This window comes from Hyperolius riggenbachi, chromosome 6, assembly GCF_040937935.1.
Source record: "Hyperolius riggenbachi isolate aHypRig1 chromosome 6, aHypRig1.pri, whole genome shotgun sequence".
Taxonomy (NCBI): Eukaryota; Metazoa; Chordata; class Amphibia; order Anura; family Hyperoliidae; genus Hyperolius; species Hyperolius riggenbachi.
In genome coordinates, this window is record NC_090651.1 from 356223813 (window position 1) to 356251244 (window position 27432).

Below are 27432 nucleotides of genomic sequence, written 5' to 3' on the forward strand. Positions count from 1 at the left end.
AGCGCTGGCCGGAACTTTTTGTTCCGGCTACGCTGGGCTCAGGCGGCTGGGGGGACCCTCTTTCGCCGCTGCTCGCGGCGGATCACCGCAGAGCGGCGGCGATCAGGCAGCACACGCGGCTGGCAAAGTGCCGGCTGCGTGTGCTGCTTTTTATTTGACTAAAATCGGCCCAGCAGGGCCTGAGCGGCAGCCTCTGGCGGTGTTGGACGAGCTGAGCTCGTCCAGACCGCTCAGCAGGTTAAGGCCAATGTCTTTTTTTTTTTTTTCTTTTTTTTAATCGGATATGGAGGCTGTCCTATTTATTTCCTTTTAAACAATATCAGTTGCCTGGCAGTCCAGCTGATCCTCTACTTCTAATACTTTGAACCACAGCCCCTGAACAAGCATATGCAGATCAGATGTCTGCCCCGTATTACTCTCACTTCAATTGTCCTTTAAAGCACACCTGAAGTGAGAGGTACATGGAGGCTGCCATATTTATTTCCTTTTAAACAATGCACATTGCCTGGCTGTTCTCCTGAGCTTCTGTCTCTAATACATTATGGGCCCGTTTCCATCAGATGCGGTGTGATGCAGCTACATTGCACCGCGGGTGTCCTGAACCAAATGCACGGCAATGGAATAGTTTCCACTGCGTGCGGAGCGGAACAATCCGAGAGTCTGCAGCTTGCTACAGATTTACACACAGCCGCATCCACCCCCCTCTTGTCCAGTCACTGACGCGGCCAGCGGTAGCCGCATCACTAATCTATCGAAAAAGGCCCTTAGCCATAGACAAGCAGATCAGATGCTCTGGCTGAAATCTGACTGGCTTAGCCCCATGCTTGTTGCTTGTTTCAGGTGTGCAATTCAGAGGCTACTAATGCCAGAAAGATCAGCAGAGGCCCAAAAGTCCTGCTGATCTTTCTGGCATTAGTAGCATCTGAAGTAATAAGGCAGCCTCCACATCCCTCTAATTACAGTTGTCCTTTAAAGGTTAAAGGTAGAAAAACGTACGCAGCAGGTCGGACAGGTGGGGGGCTGTGATGGTGAATGCACAGTCAGCAAAGTGCTGGTGAATAAGTGACAGTGTCTGGCTGGGAATGTGACTGACAGACTCACTTGATTAACTTGGAAAGTTTGTTTGCAGGTAAATATTAGCAGAGCTGCCGTCAGCTGCATGACCTGAGATCTTCCCAGACCCCGCTGTACTACATAACAGTCAATCTACTCACCCCACAGAGGTTGGCTCTATGCAAGACACTTGGCTGCTGTACACACGTTATCAGCCGAGTTTTAATGTGTATAGTTTTACTGAGCATATACCGTATATACTCGCATATAAGCCGACCCGCATATAAGCCGACCCCCCAACTTTTCCCTGAAAAAACAGGGAAAAATGATTGACCCCCATATAAGCCGGGGGTAGGAAATGCTGGATTGGTGCAGCCCCCCAGTGTGTCCCAATATAGCTAGTATAGTGCCCAGTATAGGTAGGTAGTGTCCAGTATAGCTAGTATAGTGCCCAGTATAGCTAGTAAAGTGCCCAGTATAGCTAGTAAAGTGCCCAGTATAGCCAGTATAGTGCCCAGTATAGGTAGGTAGTGCCTCAGTTTAGCTAGTATAGTGCCCAGTTTAGCTAGTATAGTGCCCCAGTATGGCTAGTAAAGTGCCCAGTTTAGTTAGTATAGTGCCCAGTTTAGCCAGTATAGTGCCCAGTTTAGCTAGTATAGTGCCCAGTTTAGCCAGTATAGTGCCCAGTTTAGCCAGTATAGTGCCCAGTTTAGCTAGTATAGTGCCCCAGTTTAGCTAGTAAAGTGCCCAGTTTAGCCAGTATAGTGCCCAGTTTAGCCAGTATAGTGCCCAGTTTAGCTAGTATAGTGCCCCAGTATGGCTAGTAAAGTGCCCAGTTTAGCCAGTATAGTGCCCAGTTTAGCCAGTATAGTGCCCAGTTTAGCCAGTATAGTGCCCCAGTATGGCTAGTAAAGTGCCCAGTTTAGCCAGTATAGTGCCCAGTTTAGCCAGTATAGTGCCCAGTTTAGCTAGTATAGTGCCCAGTTTAGCCAGTATAGTGCACAGTTTAGCTAGTATAGTGCCCAGTTTAGCTAGTATAGTGCCCAGCATAGGTGGGTAGTGCTTCCCCCCCCCCGCTCCCCCCGCGGCCGCCGCTGCTATTTTACCTTCTTAGACAGCGGCCGCTTCCTAATCCGCGTTCCTCTTCTTTCTCACCGAGTGTCAGTGTATCACAGCAGCGCGCCGGGCGCTGCTGCTGTGACGATGCAGGGGGCAGGAAATAGCGCGGCTCCCTATAACGGCGATCTGTATCGCCGTTACCAAGGGAACCGCTCTTTCCTGCCCCCTGCATCGTCACAGCAGCAGCGCCCGGCGCGCTGCTGTGATACACTGACACTCGGTGAGAAAGAAGAGGAACGCGGATTAGGAAGCGGCCGCTGTCTAAGAAGGTAAAATAGCAGCGGCGGCCGCGGGGGGAGCGGGGAGGGGGGGGAGCGGGGCGCGGACTACCCGACCACCCGACCACCCACCACTAGACCACCAGGGAAGACTCGCATACAAGCCGACCCCCCAACTTTTGACCCCCTTTTTGGGGGTCAAAAATTCGGCTTGTATGCGAGTATATACGGTAACCCCCCTCGCATACAAGCAATGAAAAGTATGCTTCCAGATCATTACTGAGCATGTGCAAACAGTCCAATGCAGCTAATAACGTGTCTAACGCACAGCATGCAGCACTTTCTAATAACGCTACACGTTACACACAATGCAGCGTGTGCACTGTGAATGATGCACAGACTTAGTATTGCTGTGCGTCAGTCCACGTTAAAACATTTTCTAACGTGCGACTTTAACCACTTTGAAACTCTTCCTACGCTTATCTACTCCCCACAGAACTTCACTTGAAGCTCAGGGGAGTAGATAGGCGTACTTGTGGTAAACAGTGTGCTGTATGCCCAATAAGCTATCTGATTATGTATATAGGGTATCATTTTAACCGTGACAAGTGAGAGAATAGATTTTGTGTTGTTTGACAACTGAGGGCTAAGTCATGTGATTTTTTTTTTTAACGGAAAACTGAAAAGCAATAAAACTGTTATTTTCATGTACTCTGTACCCCCAAATAAATACTTGTAAAAAAAAAAACAAAAGTGACAGCATTGAAAAGAGAATACATAGTTACCATAGGGACTTAGCTTTTAAAATATGTATGCCATGAGAGTGTATTACTGTTAATCATGAAGATAAGGGCTTTTAATTACTGATAGAGTACAATGAGAAAACAACCAGAAAAAATACTCCTTTATTCCCAACTAATATATTATTGCCATACATTGTACTAGGAACATTATTTAAATGTTGAGATAACCAGGACAAATTAGAAAATATAATGTGTGGGTTTTACCTATGGTAACATTGTTTATTTGAAAATTATAGTGGATGGAAATGGAGAAATAGTGTATTTTTTCTTTTTTTTTCTCATTTTTCCCTTTAAAATGCACAGATAATAACATAATTACTAAAAGCAAATATCACCCTCACAAAGCATAATTTGTGGCAAAAAAAAAAGATATAGATCATTTACATCTGATGAGTAGCAATAAAGTTATTGGTGAATGAATGGGAGGAGCGCTGAAATGTGAAAATTGCTCTGGTTTTTAAGCAAAAAAACCCTGTGGTGTTGAAGTGGTTAACGTCGCACTGTGAAAGAGGCCTTATAGCAGGATTTGTATCAGCTGTTATAAAGAAATCTGAGTTCAAGTCCACTTTAATAGTAAACATTGCTTCAGCTTACTAACCACGTTTGTCTGCATACAAAACACAGCCATTAGACAGGAGAGAGATGGTTAAACACTAATCCTTGCAATGATTGATATAGGCACATTCTCTGTCACTCATGCAGGAAGAGGAGAATGTCTGTGCAGACCTGCTGTGCATGCGCAGTAGATCCAGACTGACGGGACTGAGCCAGTTACCGGGACTGGACGCGGCTGAACGGCAGACCACGGGAGGACAACGTGGGACTCAGACAAGATTATGGGGCGGGAGGAAGCCCCGGATAAGTATCAAATCTGAGATCTCTCTCACTTTAAAGCAGGGCTGTGGAGTTGGAGGAGGAGTCGAGGCAATTTTGGGCACCTGGAGTCAGAGTTGGAGTCGGAGTCGTGGTTTCATAAACTGAGGAGTCGGAGTCGGGTGATTTTTGTACAAAATCCACAGCCCTGTTAAAAATTAGACTAAGGAGTCGGAGTCGAGGAGTCGGAGTCAGGGCCATTTTGGGCACCCGGAGTCGGAGTCGTGGTTTCATAAACTGAGGAGTCGGAGTTGGAGTCGGAAGATTTTTGTACCGACTCTACAGCCCTGCTTTAACCACCTCGGCGTTCTGATTCCCAAGGATTTCTGTGCAAAAAGCGGTACATTTAATTTTCAGCACCTTTTTCCTGTAACTTACCAAAATGAGCCAAGCAAGAGTTTAGTATACATTCTGAGTATAATAAAAGTGTCAAACACTAATTCTTGTCAAAAATAAAATAAAATTTATGAATAACTAACTGAAATACCTTGCATTTTTCCTCAATGCAGAAATATAAAGAAAATGCAGAAATAAATAAATCAATGCAGAAATAAATAAATGAAGGCAGAAACAAAATTATACAGGCTACAAGTGTACCTTAGAACACTTCTTTAGTGTGGTAGATCTTGAAGCATGGTAATGCGCAAAGTGCCACGTCACAATCTGGGCAGTAAGTGCGGGTCTCCTTCCGCATCTTTTTGCCATCCTTGTCCTTCTTATTGCAGCAAACAACGCACCTTCTTGTAGGGTTTGCTTTCTGTGGGGTCGGTGGCAAGTACTCCACAAAGTGTCTCCCTGAAAGCCGTGCCGGATTCACGACATATGATGCCCTGCGCCCCGGTCTAGATGTTGACTCTGGTGCGGGGTACTTCGTGCAGATTGCTTCCGTCAGCTGCCAGACAAAGTCATGGTGGGGTACAGGCCTTACACACCTTTTCTTGTAGAGCACATAGCCATTCCACAAGCACTGCTCAAGTAAGTGGCGGAAATTTTTTTTATAATATTTCCGCTGCTGCTTGCGGACAGCCGGATAGAAAGTCATGGCTCCATCAGCCCTGTCCACACCCCCCATAGTGTTGTTATAATCCAGTATGGCTTTGGGTTTATCCACCTCCTGTTTACTCCTGTTGGTGGTGCGGACAGTCTCGGCATTATGAATAGTGCTGAGGACACAGACATCACGTTTGTCCTTCCACCTTAGAGCCATCATTTTGCCTTTCTGCCAGGCAACGACCTCCCCCTTTTTCAGCTTCCTGGCAGAAAAGGCCGGCGGCAGATTCCGACGGTTAGCCCTCAAGGTACCATAGGCATCGGTTTTATGCTGGACCAGGTAATCAAAAAGTTCAGGGGAGCTGTAGAAATTGTCTGTCGTCAGGCAGTACCCCTGATCCAGCAATGGCTCAATTAGGGTTAGGACAGAGGAGGTGGCACACCCAAACTGGCTGAACTGAGGGGCAAATTTGGTGCCTTTGCCCGTGTAAATTACAGAGTTCCAGATGTACCCGGAGTTGGCCTCACAGAGCATATACGACTTCACCCCAAAGCGTGCCCTTTTTGAGGCAATAAATTGCACCCAGCTCAGTCTCCCCTTATATGCCATGAGGCTTTCGTCAACCGTGATGTCGCGATCTGGAACATACACAGCCTTGAAGTTCGCAACAATCATCTGGTATATGTCCCAAATTTTTTTCAGCTTGGGTGCGGGATGGGTGGCCTCATCAAACTCCTCGTTGTTTCCGAAGTGCAAATACTTCATGATGAGGGTATACCGTGGCTCGGACATAACAGATCCAAAGAAGGGCGTACTGAGGATCTTATTAGTGGTCCAGTACCACTTCTGCAGCGGCTTACCAACAACTCCCTGGAGGATGACGAGCCCCAGGAACACCCAGATGTCGTTGCTGGTCACAGGTTCCCACTTCCTGCTCCGCGAGAACCTGGGTAGAGAAGATCCCTGCTGATGTTGCGCTGCATAGCGATTCGTCTCCTCAACAATCTTGCGGATGACGTCATCAGTCAGGAAGAGCTCCAGAAAGGACAGCGGACTCTCGTCGCACGCGATCTTCTGCCCGGGTGCCCCTGTGAAGGGGAACCTGGGTGGCGGAGCTTGAGTGGGGCTCCCCAGCTCACACCAGGTGCGTGCGACCGTCACTGGCTCCTCGGCTTCCTCATCACTGGTCTCCGTCTCCGAAGACAGGTTACCGGGAACATCGCTGTCTGTCGATTCCTCTAGGAGCTCGTCTTCGCTGTCGCTTGCCTCGAGGACATCCAACAACTCCTCGTCACGCACACGCCTCCGGGAGGACGAGGCCATGACCCCAAGCAGGGTACGGGGTCACGAGCAGCGACAAAAAAAAAAAAAAAAAAAAAACAGCAAAAGCAAAACGCACAGGGATCACAGCGTCTTGAAAAAGACGGAAAGCAATACGCAATCTGACAGTAATATGAACGAAGCTAAGGCTGGAAAAAAGCAGTAATCGCACAGAAATCGCACAGAAATCACAGATGATAGCTGTAAACAGACTAACACTGGACGCTGAGGACTCTGTAAGAGGGAGAGCCAGTAACTGTTCAGGGCTTTTATTGAGAGCTGACAGGTGTTTGTGTTTGTGCAAACAACTTTTTGAAATACAGTAGCATGATTGGATTACATAGAGTTTGTGTACCTATGTAATCCAATGATGCTGTCGCCGCGACGGACACTAGGGGGCGCAGGAGCCGGCGTCAGAGGAAGTGGCTGGGCTACGCCATCTTCCCTGACTGCCGGATCTCCGTAGGCTTGCGGAGAGGAGGGGAGCAGGGACCGGAGGATCGGGGGAGCCTGGGGAGCGGGGACCGGAGGATCGGAGGAGCCTGGGGAGCCTGGCGCCGGCGATCAGAGCCAGCAGGAGGGAGAGGGAGCCCCGCAGCAGCCGCAGCAGCACAGAGGAGGCGGCGGAGATCACGCTGTGCACGCTGGTGAGTGGGGACAGCGCTGGACGAGCTGAGCTCGTCCTAAACACTAACAGCAACTTTTTCTTGGACGAGCTCAGCTCGTCCAGAATGCTAGGGTGGTTAAAGAGACTCTGAAGTCTAAAAAAAAGTCTTTTTATTTAACGAATATGTTTAACATCTTTACCCTAACTAAACCGCCGCTCTAATCTAACTAAATCCCCCCAAACTCTCTGGGGGACAATCCGGGCAGCGCTTCCGTGTGAGGCAGAGCTATGAGCCGCAGCCCTGCCTCACACGCGTCTGTCAGCCCGGATCGCCGCCTCTCCCCCGCCTCTCTCAGTCTTCCTTCACTGGGGATCCGCCGCTGACAGACGCGTGTGAGGCAGGGCTGCAGCTCATAGCTCTGCCTCACACGGAAGCGCACAGGGGCAGCAAAATCCACGACCAAGAAAGTGGTGGATTTTGCAGGGGAGAGGGAGGGAGAGTTAGGGGGGATTTAGATAGATTACAGCCGTGGGGATGCGGCGGTTTTGTTAGGGCTATTATGTTAAACATTTATTAAATAAAAAGATTGTTTTTTGGAGGCTTCAGTGTCTCTTTAAGGCCTTGTTCACATTATAAATCGCCAGCGCTGTCGCAAGCGCTGAGTGATATATACAGTGATTTTTGAAGAGCTTTTCCCTGCGATTTGTGGAGCAATGGATTTCTTGTAGCCGGAAATGAATAAATACAATGTAGAAGCATTTGGGAAATCGCTATACATATCCATTTTTCAAGCGCTTTGCGATTTCCTTTTACCGTCCATTGAGCTAAAGCGCTCAGAAAATGGTACATGTGGCGTGTTTGTGATTTCAAAGAAATGGAAACGCTCACATGTGAACACTCTCATAGGAAAATATTGCACAAGCGCTTTCAGGACGATTTCTAAAAATCGCCTGCGTATAAAAAAAATCTGCAAACGCTCATAGTGTGAATGAGCCCTAAGGCCTCGTTTCCACTAGACACCTCTTATTTGTGCGTGCATGATTTGTTGTACACAAAAACGCTTTACAACTGATCTGACAACCATTGTTAGTTAATGGGTTTGGTTCACACAAAAAAAAAAAAAGAAAAAAAAAAAACCACGTACTCTGAAATACTTGGCCTAATAATGCCTGTCGCGGTCATGTAGATGGACGTGACAGGTCAGGAGTTCTATTCACCACATATAGATAAGAGGCACACTGAGTCTTCTGTATGTGGTGGGCGGACCATTAATGAACAAGTGACAAAAGTAGCTTATTGCATATGAAATCTGGGATAATATCACAAACATTCTTACTTTCTGCAGAGCTTCTCTCTCCGGGCTGCCATGTTTGAATTCCAGAATCGGCTCATTCTTCACCTCGGCCATCGCACAGTGATGCCAGCGCAGCCTAAACGGGACAGTGAAACCGGAAATTAGGTTACTAGGAACCATGACACAGATTGTGAGCTCCTCTGAAGACAGTCAGTGACATGACTATGTACTCTATACAGTGCTGTAGAAAAGAGCAGTGCTATAGAAATACATAATAATATAGTAAGACAATATACTATGGACTATGGTAGGATTAGATAGTGAGCTCCTCTGTGGACAGTCTGTGACTTGACTATGTACTCTGTAAAGCAGGGGTCCCCAACCTTTTCCGGCCCGGGGACCACTTTCTGACCAAATTTTTCTCCAGGGCCCGCGGGGGGTGTAGCGTCCTAGTGGACAGCGTCGTGCACAGCGGGTTACCGGGGGGGCATAGCTAGCATAGTTGCCCCAGTATAGGGAGTTTAGTTGCCCCAGTATGGCTAGTACAGTTACCCCAGTATAGCTAGTATAGTGCCCAGTAAAGCTAATATAGTGCCCAGTATAGGTAGGTAGTGCCCCAGTATAGCTAGTATAGTGCCCAGTGTTGGTAGGTAGTGCCCCAGTATAGCTAGTAAAGTGCCCAGTATAGCTAGTATGCCCCAGTATAGGTAGTATAGTGCCCCAGTATAGTTATTATGCCCCAGTATAGCTAGTATAGTGCCCCAGTATAGCTAGTATAGTGCCCCAGTATAGCCAGTATAGTGCCCCAGTATAGCTAGTACAGTGCCCCAGTATAGCTAGTACAGTGCCCCAGTATAGCTAGTATAAGTATAGCTAGTAGTGCCCCAGTACAGCTAGTATAGTGCCCAGTATAGCTAGTATAGTGCCCCAGTATAGCTAGTAGTGCCCCAGTACAGCCAGTATAGTGCCCAGTATAGTGCCCCAGTATAGCAAGTATAGTGCCCCAGTATAGCCAGTATAGTGCCCCAGTATAGCTAGTAGTGCCCCAGTACAGCCAGTATAGTGCCCCAGTATAGCCAGTATAGTGCCCCAGTATAGCCAGTATAGTGCCCCAGTATAGCTAGTATAGTGCCCCAGTATAGTGCCCCAGTATAGCTAGTAGTGCCCCAGTACAGCCAGTATAGTGCCCCAGTATAGCTAGTATAGTGCCCCAGTATAGCCAGAATAGTGCCCAGTATAGCCAGTATAGTGCCCAGTATAGTGCCCCAGTATAGCCAGTATAGTGCCCCAGTATAGCTAGTAGTGCCCCAGTACAGCCAGTATAGTGCCCCAGTATAGCCAGTATAGTGCCCCAGTACAGCCAGTATAGTGCCCAGTATAGTGCCCCAGTATAGCCAGTATAGTGCCCCAGTATAGCCAGAATAGTGCCCCAGTACAGCCAGTGTAGTGCCCCAGTATAGCTAGTATAGTGCCCCAGTATAGCCAGAATAGTGCCCAGTATAGCCAGTATAGTGCCCAGTATAGTGCCCCAGTATAGCCAGTATAGTGCCCCAGTATAGCTAGTAGTGCCCCAGTACAGCCAGTATAGTGCCCCAGTATAGCCAGTATAGTGCCCCAGTATAGCTAGTAGTGCCCCAGTACAGCTAGTAGTGCCCCAGTACAGCCAGTATAGTGCCCAGTATAGTGCCCCAATATAGCTAGTAGTGCCCCAGTACAGCCAGTATAGCGCCCCAGTATAGTACCCAAGTATAGCTAGTACAGTGCCCCAGTATAAGCGCCCCAGTATAGTGCCCAGGTATAGCAGCCCCCACTCCACCCCCCCCCCCCCCCCCCCCCCGCGGCCGCCGCTGCTGCAGTTACCTTGGCCGGTGGTGTCTTACATTCCCCTCTCTCTCGCCGGAGCGCGCCCTGCTGCTGCTGTGATGAAGAGGGAGGAAGCAGGAAGGAGAGAGCGGTTCCCATAGTAACGGCGAGCCGCTACAGGAAGCCGCTCTTTCTCTCCTGCTTTCTCCCTCTCTGTCACAGCAGCTGCAGGGCGCGCTGCTGTGACTCACACGCTGACAAGAGGGAGAGAAGGGGAATGTAAGATACCAAGCGGCCGCCAGAGATAACAGCAGCAGCGGCTGCAGAGGGGGCGGGGCGGGGGCAAGAGGACAGTCCCGCGGCCCAACTGAAAGCGTCCTGCGGACCACCAGTGTAAAGTGATGCAGGAGATGTCAGTGCTATATAAACACATATTAATAATAATATGGTAGGACATTAGAGTATGACTATAAAAAGGTTAGATAAACTGGGTTTATTTAGTCTAGAGAAAAGACGCCTTAGAGGGGATCTAATTAACATGTATAAATACATCAGAGGGCAATATAAAAGCTTGGCGGATGAGCTTTTTTTTCCCTAGGCCTTCTCAAAGGACTAGAGGACATGATCTGCGCATGGAGGAAAAATCGTTTTTGGCCATTTATTTAGGAAAGGGTTCTTTACAGTAAGAGTGATTAAGATGTGGAATGCATTGCCACAGGAAGTCGTTATGGCAAAGTCTATACCTGCATTTAAAGGGGGCTTAGATGCTTTCCTTGCCTTGAAAGACATCCATGGCTACAATTAGTAGGTAATGCCCAATGATGTTGATCCAGGGATTTTATCTGATTGCCATCTGGAGTCGGGAAGGAATTTTTTTCCCTTTTGGGGCTAATTGGACCATGCCTTGTAAGGGTTTTTTACCTTCCTCTGGATCAACAGGGATATGTGAGGGAGCAGGCTGGTGTTTTACTTTGTTCTCTGGTTGAACTCGATGGGCGTATGTCTTTTTTCAACTCAAGTAACTATGTAACTATATGGTAGGATCAGATTGTCCTCCTCTGAGGACAGTCAGTGACATGACTATGTACTCTGTAAAGTGCTGCAGAAGATGTCAGTGCTATATAAATACATAATAATATCGTAGGACATTAGACTAGGACTATGGTAGGATTAAATTGTGAGCTCCTCTGAGGACAGTCAGTGACATGACTGTGTACTCTGTAAAGTGCTGCAGAAGATGTCAGTGCTATATAAATACATAATAATAATAATATGACAGGACATTACACTGATTATGGTAGGATTAGATTGTGAGCTCCTCTGAGGGAAGTCAGTGACATGACTAAGTATTCCGTAAAGTGCCAGCTGTCCTACTGATCCTCTACGTCTAATACTTTTAGCTATAGAACCTGAACAAAAATACAGGTCAGGTGCTCTGACTGAAGTCTGACTAGACTGACTGACTAGATTAGCTGCATGCTTATTTCAGGTATGTCATTCAGTCACTACTGATGCAGGATAGATCAGCGGGAGGCCAGTCAACTTGTATTGTTTATAAGTGCCCATACATCAGAAGATGTATGGACAGATTGACAAAGAGACAGATCTCTCTATAATCTAATCTGATTGGAGAGAGATCTATTGCCTATAAACAGCAAGCCGATTCCCGATTTCATCAGGAAATCTCTCTGCAATCGGCATTGTCTTCATAATGTAAAATGTGTCCCCGGGTGCCATGTGCAGTGTACTTTACCTGTCTCCGCACTCTTCATCACGTAAATGCGCCCCACATGGTTGCCGGCGCTGGGGGTTCCGTCACATTCCGCTTGTCCGCCGTGCTCCTGATCGAGCATGTCAGCCCTACATCGTGCAGCAAGTCTGATCGATACATGCAAACAATTTCAGCCCGATATTGGTCGCATTGTCGATTGGGCATGCTCTTGGCAGCACGATTTTTCATCCAATTATAATAATCGAATCGGATGGTCAATCTGCAGCCAAGTGGCCTGATGTATTGTCACATTAACTACTTAAAGACCGCCTCACGCCAATGGGCGTGCTCGCGGCGGCAGCCCCAGGACCGCCTAACGCCAATTGGTGTCAAGTCCTGGGGCTGCAGTTTCCCAGGAAACGGCCGAGCGCATGCGCGATCGTTCCCTGCCGCTTCACGGAACGGAGTTCCGTGAATAGCCTGCTAGCCGTCGATTGCAGCTAGCAGGCTGCTTGTAAACGTAAGGGGAAAGAAACCCCCTTTGTTTACAAGCGTACAACGCTGCCGGGGGCCGCAACGCTGTACGAGATCAGCAATCCCCGGCCTCTGATTGGCCGGGGAGCGCCCTCCTCACATAGGCTGATGCCTATGAGAGGCGGAACAGGACAGATCGCTGTCCTGTTCCAAATTAGATGATGGAGGGGAGCGAGGGAGGAAGAAGAGGGAGGGGGATGGGGAGAGAGAGAGCCTCGCTGAGGCATCTGAAAAAAATAAAATAAAGCCTGCAGCGATCGGACCCCTCCGGCGTCAATGTCCCCTCAGGGACAAAAAAAGGAGGCGAGTCCGATCGCTGGGCTCCCAAGCTGGGCTGTGCAGAAGGCTGAAAAGCCTGCACAGCCCAGCACTGCAAAAATGAGCCTGTTCTTTAGGTGGGGTTACCACTGCGGTCGTCATGTGGTTAATAGGAAATAAATATGGCAGCCTCCATAGTGGTGCAGACAGGTGCAGAGAGACCTAGAGTAGTGCTACGTACACACATGCGACAACGATCGTTCGTTGAGGACGACGAACGAACTTTTAATTGATGAAAGAACGACCTAAGTAAAGTTAGGGTACTTATCCGTTAGCCGGGCGCATCCGGCAGGTGGCGCTGTTGTAGCGAATTTCATTCATGCTTAGTTAACGTAGTGCTGTGTGAATGGAAGCGCCGCAGGTGGCGCTAATTGCATTGATGCGGCACATAACAATAACAGTGTTAATGGGAACTAATATGTATTTCAAGTGGCCGGAACTGTTACTTAATGCAATTAAAATGAAGGCGGCGGCAATGTAACAAATGAAGCCGCCGCCTTTGTCTGTTCTTCGTCTTCTTCTCCCCCTTTGCCCTCCTCTGGCTTCTATACAATGCTGGCAGCTGGGGGGGGGGGGGGGGGGGACACGCGTCTCCCCCCAGAGTCGTTCGTCGCAAGAAAACAAACAGGATTCCCTTCCGCGACGAACGACTCTGGGGGGAGACGCATGTCCCCGCAGGCTGCCAGCATTGTATAGAAGCCAGAGGAGGGCAAAGGGGGAGAAGAAGACGAAGAACAGACAAAGGCAGCGGCTTCATCTGTTACATTGCCGCCGCCTTCATTTTAATTGCATTAAGTAACAGTTCCGGCCACTTGAAATACATATTAGTTCCCATTAACACTGTTATTGTTATGTGCCGCATCAATGCAATTAGCGCCACCTGCGGCGCTTCCATTCACACAGCACTACGTTAACTAAGCATGAATGAAATTCGCTACAACAGCGCCACCTGCCGGATGCGCCCGGCTAAAGTTAGTTTTAAAAGGTGTGTAACGATCTGATCGTTAGAACGAACGTTACATCACGTAAAGAAACTATTGCGCCTGCGCATAAAAATGAGAAGTTTCAGGGAGAAATAGTGAAATGCGCATGTCAAGCCTAGTACGAACGACCGTTTCCAACGATGTACTACTTTTGCAAACGATCGTCGTTGGTTAAAATCCGCCGAGACAGAACTTTCTTTTGTAGCGATTTGGCTCGTTCGTCGTTTGCCTTAATAGTCGGTGGTTCGTTTTTTGTAACGATCGTCGTTGGTAAAGATCGGGGAACGATCGTTACAAACGACTATAGTCGCATGTGTGTACGCACCTTTAGAATGGTCAATTTCCTCAAAGCAACAAGTAAAGCCTCAGCATGTGACAGGAGGATTGTGATTGGGTGGTCTGGGCAGCTGCGGCACTCTCTTCACAGTACTGTTTGCACCTGCTTCACAGATCAGCCCCAGGAGATTCCCAGCAGCCAGAATAACAGAGTTCATATAGAGGCTGAAGACTGCTGCTCCTCCAGCACACAGGTGCATGACTCCCACAGGAGCAAACCATGTGCTTCCCCCAATCACCCAGACTGATACCCATCCCCCAAACTACACACAACCCTATGGCAGGGCAGTCCATCACATTATTATGTAATCATATAATCAGGAAAGCAAACATTAACAACTGGAGCCCTCTCGTACAACTGACTGAAAATAGGGGTGCCTACACACATCCAATTTTGATTGAGCCTTCAATTCCCTGAGATTTGATTCATCCCTCAAAATTTGAATGCATAATCAATCTTAAGTATCCATCGAACAGGATGAAAAATCTAGGTCGATCAGGGGTGGGGAAGGAGCGATAGTCATTCGATAGGTCATAGCGTTGTACTGAATCGAACAGTGCTATGCTGCAGTTCAGTCGGTTGTCAATAGAATGCCTGCTAAGTGGTCCTGAAATCTACTGCCGTTCACCCGTCCCTCTGGAGTGAGATCCTTCTGTCCGGAGCAATCAATAGTTTCTATTTCTGCCAGAAAACGATAGAAAATTACAATCAAGCAAGCAGGGCTGTGGAGTCGGAGTCGTGGAGTCGGGCAATTTTGGGTGCCTGGAGTCGGAGTCGGGAAAAAATGCACCGACTCCGACTCCTAATGAATTTGTAGCTGTGATTAAAATAGAAAATATGATAAAATGTTCTATTTCTCAGATAATAGTCATTAAAAATAATGTATTTACACAGTATACATACAGTAATAGCGGTGTTCAGTCCACAAAAATGAAATAAACCAATCAAAATTAGTTACTTGTGCTGCTTCAATAAAGCAGTCCCCGTATTTTTAAGGTCAGATATACACATTTGATTGTGACTGTATATATGATGTGTACACAGGAATCTCTTATATATGTTACGGCCAGAACCCGAAGTTTGGCCACTTCTAGTTCTGGCCGGCCACTTCGGGTTCTGGCCGGCCACTTCGCGAAGTGCCCGCTGCGCTGCGGCCAATGTTAGAAACGGATCGTTTACTCTGATATGAATGTATCTTCTGGCCGCAGCGCAGCGGCCAAACGTATTAATTTGTTGCAATTTTTAAGCCGGCGGCAATGTAACGATTCAAGCCGCCGGCTTTTTCATCTGCCTCATCTCTCTCCCTCTCTCTTCTTATGGGCAGCCGGGCGGGGACACGCGTGTCCCTCCGGAGTCGTTCGTCGCGGCAGGGAAGCCTGCCGTTCTTGCAGAGCGGGTGCTGGCAGAAGCAATGTCTGCAGCCTCCCCGCTCTGCTGCCCCTGCTGCGACGAACGACTCCCGGGGGGACTCGCCTGTCCCCCCCCCGCCGGCTGGCCATAAGAAGAGAGAGGGAGAGAGATGAGGCAGATGAAAAAGCCGGCGGCTTGAATCGTTACATTGCCGCCGGCTTAAAAATTGCAACAAATTAATACGTTTGGCCGCTGCGCTGCGGCCAGAAGATACATTCATATCAGAGTAAACGATCCGTTTCTAACATTGGCCGCAGCGCAGCGGGCACTTCGCGAATTGGCCGGCCAGAACCCGAAGTGGCCGGCCAGAACTAGAAGTGGCCAAACTTCGGGTTCTGGCCGTAACATATATACTAAATAACATCTATGCTGTAAGAATAAAGCCTGATGTGTAGCTGTGTCACTAATAGAGATGGTCAATGAGATGGAAATCATTCTGCATTGATGCTGATTTATGCAAATGTATGCACTCCCTTTGCTGATGAAATCAAATAAATTGATAAGTTGTTAAAATTTGGTTTGGTGACTACAAATTAAAGGGTAACTGAGACGGATGAAAAGTAAAGTTTTATACATACCTGGGGCTTCCTCCAGCCCCCTTCAGGCCAATCAGTCCCTCGCTGTCCTCCACCACCCGGATCTTCTGCTATGAGTCCTGGTACTCCAGCTGTCAGCGCTGTCCGGCTGCATGCCGCTCCCACAGCCAGGAACATTCTGCACCTGCGCAATAGTGCTGCACAGGTGTAGTATGCTCCTGGCGGCGGAGTGTGTGCATGCGCACTACGCCCGACTGGCTCAAGTACCTGGACTCATAACAGAAGATCCAGGTGGTGGAGGAGGACAACGAGGGACTGATTACCCTGAAGGCGGCTGGAGGAAGCCCCAGGTATGTATAAAACTTTAATTTCATCTGTCTCAGGTTTATTTTGTTACACAGTAGTAGTACTATACTCTACATATGCACTCCCCACAGAGCTGCAGGGAATCCACTGAGAATGCTGTGCACATTGAACACAGAGGTGTTGTCTGTTTACAATCTCCTTATTCCCCTGCAGAGTACCTGCACATCATTCTTACATGCACCCACAGTTACATTGCCTAGGGCCTGATAGATGTTCTTTGTTCCGGTTTGTACCTTTTACAAGTACTCTTACCAAGGACTAGTTTTAGTCTAAAGGGAATAAATATTAAATATAGTAGTCTACATATCCTTCTCACTTCAGTTGTCTTGTAAAATTCCTAAGCGTTGGCAGTTAAGAGACGAATTTCATGTTGCATACTTTTAATCAACAAAATTGTAATATGCAAATTAGAGGAGTCGGAGCCGAGGAGTCAGAGTCGGTGGAATCCTAAACTGAGGAGTCGGAGTCGGTGGATTTTTGGACCGACTCCACAGCCCTGCAAGCAGGTAGGGGCATCAGTCTTTGGCAGATTTGATCATACTGATCGAATATGCCAGGTGGGAAATCGGCAAGTGTTTGTGCACGCGGTGGCCATACACTACATGACTTGGCAGCCAATCGACCATCAGATTAGATAATATCGAATCCGATTCAAATCTGTGTCGCCAAGAGCATGCCCCATCTTACCATCTTACCGAGATGAATTTGGTTGCATGTATCAATCGGACATGCTGCAAGATGTCGGGTCGTCGTGGTCAATCTGGTGTGAAACGCTAACGGCGAATAATATCAGGGTGAGCAACGAACACGAAGAAACCCCTGGCTCTGTTCCATCTAGTGTATAAATGTGCCCCCCGATTGTGTGAATTTATACATTACCTGTCCTATGTCGCCCACCACGCAGTGCCCATCCATTCTCCGCTCCTCTATTAGCGCCTGACACACCGCAAGTGTATAGCATCTGGCGCATGTGTGACATCACACGTGCCACGTGCTAAACACCAGCGGCGTGTGAGGCGCTAATGTAATGGTTAAGGTTTCTGCCTCTGACACAGGAGACCAGGGTTCGAATCTCGGCTCTGCCTGTTCAGTAAGCCAGTACCTATTCAGTAGGAGACCTTAGGCAAGTCTCCCTAACACTGCTACTGCCTATAGAGCGCGCCCTAGTGGCTGCTGCTCTGGCGCTTTGAGTCTGCCAGGAGAAAAGCGCGATATAAATGTTATTTGTCTTGTCTTGTCTAATGGAGGACCGGAAGACGGATGGGCACCGCATGGTGGGCGACATAGGACAGGTAATCTAGACATTCACACAATGGGGGGGACACATTTATACAAGGGGGACAGCGGCGAGGCAGTGGATGTGGCCGATTTCCAAGCAATTGAATGCCAAAATCAATCGGATCTCTCTCTAATCAGATTCGATCAGCCCATCATCGCTAGATGTATGGGGTGGTGTTTCCATCAATGTTTAACTGGACTTTCGATTTAATTTGATAAAAATCAATTGTGCTTGGTGCAGACTGAGCTTTGTGTGACAATATACAGCCACAGAGGGATATACTCAAGGTGCGTACACACATCCAACAAACGCACAACATGCAAACGACCAATCTGCACGAGGGGACGTACTGCACGACCTGCATGTCCACATGTCCAGGCGGATAAACGACCAACTAATTTACCATGCCACGTACAAGTCATTCAAACGACCGTACACACGCATCAACTGCACGATATCAGATCAATAGTCGCGTGAGTAGATCCGAAAGTTAGATTGGACAAATGGCCTGTTATCAGTCGCTCGTCTTGTTGTTTGTACGCGTACACGCGCCTGATTGTCTTCCAACAGACTAAAGTCAGGCAGTTTGGTTGAGCGTGTATGGGCCTTTATACGGATGATAGGGTCCTGGTATTACCATGTGCACACCTCTGATTACCAGTGATGTGAAACACAATCAGTATGAGGCTGGGAACACACTAGACCAGGCATGGGCAAACTTGGCAGCCAGCTGTTAAGGAACTACAAGTCCCACAATACATTGCAGGAGTCTGACAGCCACAGTCATGACTCAAAGGCAAATGAATTGTGGGACTTGTAGTTCTGTAACAGCTGGAGGGCAGTGTTTGCCCATGCCTGCACTAGACAGTGCGTGAAAGATCGTGTTTTGCTGCATATGCGTTTGTGCATTTTTAGTGCGCTTTCTGTGCGGTTGTGTTTTGCATTTTTTCCCGTGCATGCGTTTTTTAATGAGTTTTATGCAAATCACTAGGAAGTCAACAGGAAGCAGAAACACATCAAACTTTTTTTTTTTTAACCACATAACGACCGCCCCCAGCCGATGGGCGGCGGCAAAGTCTGGGCCCAAACGACCGCAATACGCCCATCGGCGGGGGCGGCTGCGGGAGTGGCTATGCGGCGATCGCGTCATTCGTGACGCGATCAGCCGCCGGGGACTGGCTCCGCCCCCCGTTCGCCGTAACCCGCCGGCCGTTCGGAAGCGCCGGCGGGTTACTGGCATCCGGATCGCCGCTGCAACAGTGTATAATAGGCTTTGTAATGTATACAAAGCCTATTATACTGGCTGCCTCCTGCCCTGGTGGTCCCAGTGTCCGAGGGACCACCAGGGCAGGCTGCAGCCACCCTAGTCTGCACCCAAGCACACTGATTTCCCCCCCCCCTGCCCCCTGATCGCCCACAGCACCCCTCAGACCCCCCCCTGCCCACCCCCCAGACCACTGTTTGCACCCAGTCACCCTCCTAATCACCCATCAATCACTCCCTGTCACTATCTGTCAACGCTATTTTTTTTTTAAGTCCCTAATCTGCCCCCTACTCCCTCCTGATCACCCCCCCACCCCTCAGATTCTCCCCAGACCCCCCCCAGACCCCCCCCCCCCCGTGTACTGTATGCATCTATCCCCCCTGATCACCTGTCAATCACCTGTCAATCACCTGTCAATCACCTGTCAATCACCCGTCAATCACCCCCTGTCACTGCCACCCATCAATCAGCCCCTGATCTGCCCCTTGCGGGCAATCTGATCACCCCCCCACACCAATAGATCGCCCGCAGATCCGACATCAGATCACCTCCCAAATCCATTGTTTACATCTATTCTCTCCTCTAAACACCCACTAATTACCCATCAATCACCCCCTATCACCACCTGTCACTGTTACCCATCAGATTAGACCCTAATCTGCCCCTTGCGGGCACCCAATCACCTGCCCACACGCTCAGATTGCCCTCAGACCCCCCCCTTATCAATTCGCCCGTGCAATATTTACATCTGTTCTCCCCTGTAATAACCCACTGATTACCTGTCAATCACCCATCAATCACCCCCTGTCACTGCCACCCATCAATCACCCCCTGTCACTGCCACCCATCAATCAGCCCCTAACCTGCCCCTTGCGGGCAATCTGATCACCCACCCACACCAATAGATCGCCCGCAGATCCGACATCAGATCACCTCCCAAATCCATTGTTTACATCTATTCTCTCCTCTAAACACCCACTAATTACCCATCAATCACCCCCTATCACCACCTGTCACTGTTACCCATCAGATTAGACCCTAATCTGCCCCTTGCGGGCACCCAATCACCTGCCCACACGCTCAGATTGCCCTCAGACCCCCCCCTTATCAATTCGCCCGTGCAATATTTACATCTGTTCTCCCCTGTAATAACCCACTGATTACCTGTCAATCACCCATCAATCACCCCCTGTCACTGCCACCCATCAATCACCCCCTGTCACTGCCACCCATCAATCAGCCCCTAACCTGCCCCTTGCGGGCAATCTGATCACCCACCCACACCAATAGATCGCCCGCAGATCCGACATCAGATCACCTCCCAAATCCATTGTTTACATCTATTCTCTCCTCTAAACACCCACTAATTACCCATCAATCACCCCCTATCACCACCTGTCACTGTTACCCATCAGATTAGACCCTAATCTGCCCCTTGCGGGCACCCAATCACCCGCCCACACCTCAGAACGCCCTCAGACCCCAGCCCTGATCACCTCGCCAGTGCATTGCTTGCATCTATTTCCCCCCTCTAATCACACCTTGAGACACCCATCAATCACCTCCTGTCACCCCCTAGCACACCTACCCATCAGATCAGGCCCTAATTTGCCCCGTGTGGGCTCCTGATCACTCGGCCAAACCCTCAGATCCCCCTCAGACCCCCTTCCGATCACCTCCCCAGTGCATTGATTGCATCTATTTTCCCCTCTAACCGCCCCCTGAGACACCCATCAATCACCTCCTGTCACCCCCCTAGCACTCCTATCCATCAGATCAGGCCCAATACATCCTGTCATCTAAGAGGCCACCCTGCTTATGACCGATTCCACAAAATTTGCCCCCTCATAGACCACCTGTCATCAAAATTTGCAGATGCTTATACCCCTGAACAGTCATTTTGAGAAATTTGGTTTCCAGACTACTCACAGTTTTGGGCCCGTAAAATGCCAGGGCAGTATAGGAACCCCACAAGTGACCCTATTTTAGAAAGAAGACACCCCAAGGTATTCTGTTAGGTGTATGATGAGTTCATAGAATATTTTATTTTTTGTCAAAAGTTAGCGGAAATTGGATTGTTATTGTTTTTTTCACAAAGTGTCATTTTTCACTAACTTGTGAGAAAAAATAAAATCTTCTATGAACTCACCATACCCCTAACGGAATACCTTGGGGTGTCTTCTTTCTAAAATGGGGTCACTTGTGGGGTTCCTATACTGCCCTGGCATTTTAGGGGCCCTAAACCGTGAGGAGTAGTCTAGAAAACAAATGCCTCAAAATGACCTGTGAATAGGACGTTGGGCCCCTTAGCGCACCTAGGCTGCAAAAAAGTGTCACACATGTGGTATCGCCATACTCAGGAGAAGTAGTGTAATGTGTTTTGTGGTGTATTTTTACACATACCCATGCTGGGTGGGAGAAATCTCTCTGTAAATGGACAATTGTGTGTAAAAAAAATCAAAAATGTGTCATTTACAGAGATATTTCTCCCACCCAGCATGGTTATATGTAAAAATACACCACAAAACACATTATACTACTTCTTCTGAGTACGGCGATACCACATGTGTGACACTTTTTTGCAGCCTAACTGTGCTAAGGGGCCCAAAGTCCAATGAGTACCTTTAGGATTTCACAGGTCATTTTGAGACATTTGGGTTCAAGACTACTCCTCACGGTTTAGGGCCCCTAAAATGCCAGGGCAGTATAGGAACCCCACAAGTGACCCCATTTTAGAAAGAAGACACCCCAAGGTATTCTTTTAGGTGTATGATGAGTTCATAGAAGATTTTATTTTTTGTCACAAGTTAGCGGAAATTGATATGTATTGTTTTTTTTTTCACAAAGTGTCATTTTCCGCTAACTTGTGACAAAAAAAAAATCTTCTATGAACTCACCATACTCCTAACAGAATACCTTGGGGTGTCTTCTTTCTAAAATGGGGTCACTTGTGGGGTTCCTATACTGCCCTGGCATTTTAGGGGCCCTAAACCGTGAGGAGTAGTCTAGAATCCAAATGCCTCAAAATGACCTGTGAATAGGACGTTAGGCCCCTTAGCGCACCTAGGTTGCAAAAAAGTGTCACACATGTGGTATCGCCGTACTCAGAAGAAGTAGTATAATGTGTTTTGGGGTGTATTTTTATACATACCCATGCTGGGTGGGAGAAATCTCTCTGTAAATGGACAATTGTGTGTAAAAAAAATCAAATAATTGTCATTTACAGAGATATTTCTCCCACCCAGCATGGGTATGTGTAAAAATACACCCCAAAACACATTATACTACTTCTCCTGAGTACGGCGGTACCACATGTGTGGCACTTTTTTGCACCCTAAGTGCGCTAAGGGGCCCAAAGTCCAATGAGTACCTTTAGGATTTCACAGGTCATTTTGCCACATTTGGTTTCAAGACTACTCCTCACGGTTTAGGGCCCCTAAAATGCCAGGGCAGTATAGGAACCCCACAAATGACTCCATTTTAGAAAGAAGACACCCCAAGGTATTCCGTTAGGAGAATGGCGAGTTCATAGAAGATTTTATTTTTTGTCACAAGTTAGCGGAAAATGACACTTTGTGAAAAAAAACAATTACAATCAATTTCCGCTAACTTGTGACAAAAAAAAAAAATCTTCTATGAACTCACCATACATCTAACGGAATACCTTGGGGTGTCTTCTTTCTAAAATGGGGTAATTTGTGGGGTTCCTATACTGTCCTGGCATTTTAGGGGCCCTAAACCGTGAGGAGTAGTCTTGAAACGAAATTTCTCAAAATGACCTGTGAAATCCTAAAGGTACTCATTGGACTTTGGGCCCCTTAGCGCAGTTAGGGTGCAAAAAAGTGCCACACATGTGGTATCGCCGTACTCAGGAGAAGTAGTATAATGTGTTTTGGGGTGTATTTTTCCACATACCCATGCTGAGTGGGAGAAATATCTCTATAAATAGACAATTGTGTGTAAAAAAAATAAAAAAATTGTCATTTACGGAGATATTTCTCCCACCCAGCATGTGTATGTGTAAAAATACACCCCAAAACACATTATACTACTTTTCCTGAGTACGGCAATACCACATGTGTGGCACTTTTTTGCGGCCTAACTGCGCTAAGGGGCCCAAAGTCCAATGAGCATCTTTAGGCTTTACAGGGGTGCTTACAATTAGGCACCCCCCAAATGCCAGGACAGTAAACACACCCCACAAATGACCCCATTCTGGAAAGTAGACACTTCAAGGTATTCAGAGAGGAGCATAGTGAGTCCGTGGCAGATTTCATTTTTTTTTGTCGCAAGTTAGAAGAAATGGAAACTTTTTTTTTTTTTTTTTTTGTCACAAACTGTCATTTTCCGCTAACTTGTGACAAAAAATAAAATCTTCTATGAACTCACCATGCCTCTCACTGAATACTTTGGGATGTCTTCTTTCCAAAATGGGGTCATTTGGGGGGTATTTGTACTATCCTGGAATTTTAGCCCCTCATGAAACATGACAGGTGCGCAGAAAAGTCAGAGATGCTTGAAAATGGGAAAATTCACTTTTGGCACCATAGTTTGTAAACGCTATAACTTTTACCCAATCCAATAAATATACACTGAATGTTTTTTTTTTTATCAAAGACATGTAGCAGAATAACTTTCGCGCTCAAATGTATAGGAAATTTTACTTTATTTGAAAAATGTCAGCACAGAAAGTTAAAAAAGTCATTTTTTTGACAAAATTCATGTCTTTTTTGATGAATATAATAAAAAGTAAAACTCGCAGCAGCAATCAAATAGCATCAAAAGAAAGCTGTATTAGTGACAAGAAAAGGAGGTAAAATTCATTTAGGTGGTAGGTTTTATGACCGAGCAATAAACCGTGAAAGCTGCAGTGGTCTGAATGGAGAAAAAGGCTCTGGTCCTTAAGGGGCGAAAAGACTGTGGTCCCGAAGTGGTTAAACTCGTATAAAAATGCATGCAAAACACAATGCCTCTGCATCACCATTGACTTTCATTACGTGTGTTTTTGATGCGTTTTTGAAAAAGGCACATTGCAGAATGCAGGCATATGTGTTTTTTCATGCGGCCCATTGACCTGCATTATGTGCGTTTCCCGCAACGCTAGCGTTTCTGCCTAGTGTGTTCCCTGCCTGATACTGGGGGAAATCCTTCTCACTGCCCTGACACGCCCACCTCTCCCACATGCCAGGATTTATTAGGTCTAAAGATAACACTATCATCCTTTGTATTGTAAATAGCCCTGTCTCCTCTTATCTCCAGACTCCTTCAGGCAGGCAGCCAGCTGGCTAGAGAGGAGACCTGAACTCTTGCCCAGGACAGAAGGAAAGCCTAGAGAAATGCACCCTGTATGTATTTAGAGAGTTTAGCCTGGCTAATTCCCCCTATTCTGTGACTAATCACAAGTTGTAATTTGATATTTTAGCTGTGTCAGCTGACTGCCACGGCAGAGAACAATAGGTAAACACAGAAGCAGGAAGTAGACAAACTGCAGATTTATTGCAGGATTTGTATTAGCTGTAACAAAGAAATGTTTTTTTTCTTTAAATGTTATTATGCTGTTGCTTATCTTTTAGAGCAGAGAGGAAGTTCTGAGTTCAAGTCCACTTTAAGAAAGTTACAAAAAAAGACTTGTATAGTGAAGATCAGCAAAGCGGTGGTACCCGCCCATCAGAGTGGGCTGCCCAGGGTAGACCTTTCACAGCTGGGAGGGGTCTGGGCAGGCCTGCAATGGGCACAGTACCTCTGGGCAAGATGTGGTAAATGAATGAATTGGCAGACTACTGCTGGCCCAGTTTATGTAAAGTGATCACCTGATGAATATATCAGTGTGGGCACAGCATAGGTGTCAGGCACTCAGAGGGCAGAGCTGCCTACAGAAATTGCAGGGCATTACTATGGGCACAACATGTGCAGTGTGTATGGTTGGGCATTATGGCAGCACTGCCAGTCTATGGAGGTGGGTACAGAAGGTACAGTGCAGCCTGCAGGGCATAATGGTGGTACTGGCAGTGTATGGGTGGTGGTGGGTACAGAAGGCACAGTGCAGGGCATTAGTGTGGGCACATGTGCAGTGTGTATGGTGGGCACTATGGTGGTACTGGCAGTCTATGGGTGGTGGTGGGTACAGAAGGCACAGTACAGGGCATTAGTGTGGGCACATGTGCAGTGTGTATGGTGGGCACTATGGTGGTACTGGCAGTCTATGGGTGGTGGGTACAGAAGGCACAGTGCAGGGCATTAGTGTGGGCACAACATGTGCAGTGTGTATGGTGGGCACTATGGTGGCACTGGCAGTCTATGGGTGGTGGGTACAGAAGGCACAGTGCAGGGCATTAGTGTGGGCACATGTGCAGTGTGTATGGTGGGCACTATGGTGGTACTGGCAGTCTATGGGTGGTGGTGGGTACAGAAGGCACAGTACAGGGCATTAGTGTGGGCACATGTGCAGTGTGTATGGTGGGCACTATGGTGGTACTGGCAGTCTATGGGTGGTGGGTACAGAAGGCACAGTGCAGGGCATTAGTGTGGGCACAACATGTGCAGTGTGTATGGTGGGCACTATGGTGGCACTGGCAGTCTATGGGTGGTGGGTACAGAAGGCACAGTGCAGTGCATTAGTGTGGGCACATGTGCAGTGTGTATGGTGGGCACTATGGTGGTACTGGCAGTCTATGGGTGGTGGGTACAGAAGGCACAGTGCAGGACATTAGTGTGGGCACATGTGCAGTGTGTATGGTGGGCACTATGGTGGCACTGGCAGTGTATGGGTGGTGGGTACAGAAGGCACAGTGCAGGGCATTAGTGTGGGCACATGTGCAGTGTGTATGGTGGGCACTATGGTGGCACTGGCAGTCTATGGGTGGTGGGTACAGAAGGCACAGTGCAGGGCATTAGTGTGGGCACATGTGCAGTGTGTATGGTGGGCACTATGGTGGTACTGGCAGTCTATGGGTGGTGGTGGGTACAGAAGGCACAGTACAGGGCATTAGTGTGGGCACATGTGCAGTGTGTATGGTGGGCACTATGGTGGTACTGGCAGTCTATGGGTGGTGGGTACAGAAGGCACAGTGCAGGGCATTAGTGTGGGCACAACATGTGCAGTGTGTATGGTGGGCACTATGGTGGCACTGGCAGTCTATGGGTGGTGGGTACAGAAGGCACAGTGCAGTGCATTAGTGTGGGCACATGTGCAGTGTGTATGGTGGGCACTATGGTGGTACTGGCAGTCTATGGGTGGTGGGTACAGAAGGCACAGTGCAGGACATTAGTGTGGGCACATGTGCAGTGTGTATGGTGGGCACTATGGTGGCACTGGCAGTGTATGGGTGGTGGGTACAGAAGGCACAGTGCAGGGCATTAGTGTGGGCACATGTGCAGTGTGTATGGTGGGCACTATGGTGGCACTGGCAGTCTATGGGTGGTGGGTACAGAAGGCACAGTGCAGGGCATTAGTGTGGGCACAACGTGTGCAGTGTGTATGGTGGCACTGGCAGTCTATGGGTGGTGGGTACAGAAGGCACAGTGCAGGGCATTAGTGTGGGCACAACGTGTGCAGTGTGTATAGTGGGCACTATGGTGGCACTGGCAGTCTATGGGTGGTGGTGGGTACAGAAGGCACAGTGCAGGGCATTAGTGTGGGCACATGTGCAGTGTGTATGGTGGGCACTATGGTGGCACTGGCAGTCTATGGGTGGTGGTGGGTACAGAAGGCACAGTACAGGGCATTAGTGTGGGCACATGTGCAGTGTGTATGGTGGGCACTATGGTGGCACTAGCAGTCTATGGGTGGTGGGTACAGAAGGCACAGTGCAGGGCATTAGTGTGGGCACATGTGCAGTGTGTATGGTGGGCACTATGGTGGCACTAGCAGTCTATGGGTGGTGGGTACAGAAGGCACAGTGCAGGGCATTAGTGTGGGCACAACGTGTGCAGTGTGTATAGTGGGCACTATGGTGGTACTGGCAGTCTATGGAGGTGGGTACAGAAGGCACAGTGCAGGGCATTAGTGTGGGCACATGTGCAGTGTGTATGGTGGGCACTATGGTGGTACTGGCAGTCTATGGGTGGTGGGTACAGAAGGCACAGTGCAGGACATTAGTGTGGGCACAACATGTGCAGTGTGTATGGTTGGGCACTATGGTGGTACTGGCAGTCTATGGGGGTGGGGGTTACAGATGGGACAGCAGCCAGTGATGGCCACGTGACTGGCACACACTGCTGGCATCACTCACCCGGCACAGGACTGGCTCAGGACTCTCCGCAGCCGCAGCATGATGTGAGCAGGATGAGGATGACAGGCACTGCGCTCACCTTGCACGGGGCAGCCCGGGGGAGGGGCCCCGCATGTAACAAGGCTTCCTATTGGCTGGCTGCGGGGAAAAGGGGCGGGGCGGACATCAGAAAGTTCTCCAGCATCTGTGTATATGCATTAGCTGGAGTCCCTCACTGTCTGCACTGCTGTGCAATATGCATGCAGCGCTATCTCCGCGGTGTGAGCAAGTCAGGCTGGGGGCGGGAAGCAGCATTAGTAAATATTGACACAATGTAACACAAACATCCATCCGCACGCTGCGACTCCTATATGACAGATAAGGGAATGTCACCAGCCAGCC

At 48.3% G+C, this 27432-nt stretch overlaps 1 protein-coding gene across 1 annotated transcript in view; it reads right to left on the reverse strand.

Moving 5' to 3' along the window:
• ALDH4A1 (aldehyde dehydrogenase 4 family member A1) overlaps positions 1-27205 on the reverse strand; it is a 68261-nt gene extending 41056 nt beyond the window's left edge. Inside the window, exons 1-2 of the mRNA XM_068241715.1 lie at positions 27052-27205; positions 8322-8415 (exon numbers count right to left, since the gene is read on the reverse strand). Of these exons, the coding sequence (XP_068097816.1) occupies positions 8322-8415; positions 27052-27092 (135 nt within the window). The 5' untranslated portion in view covers positions 27093-27205. The remainder of the gene's footprint in view (positions 1-8321; positions 8416-27051) is intronic.
• Positions 27206-27432: the final 227 nt, after the last annotated feature.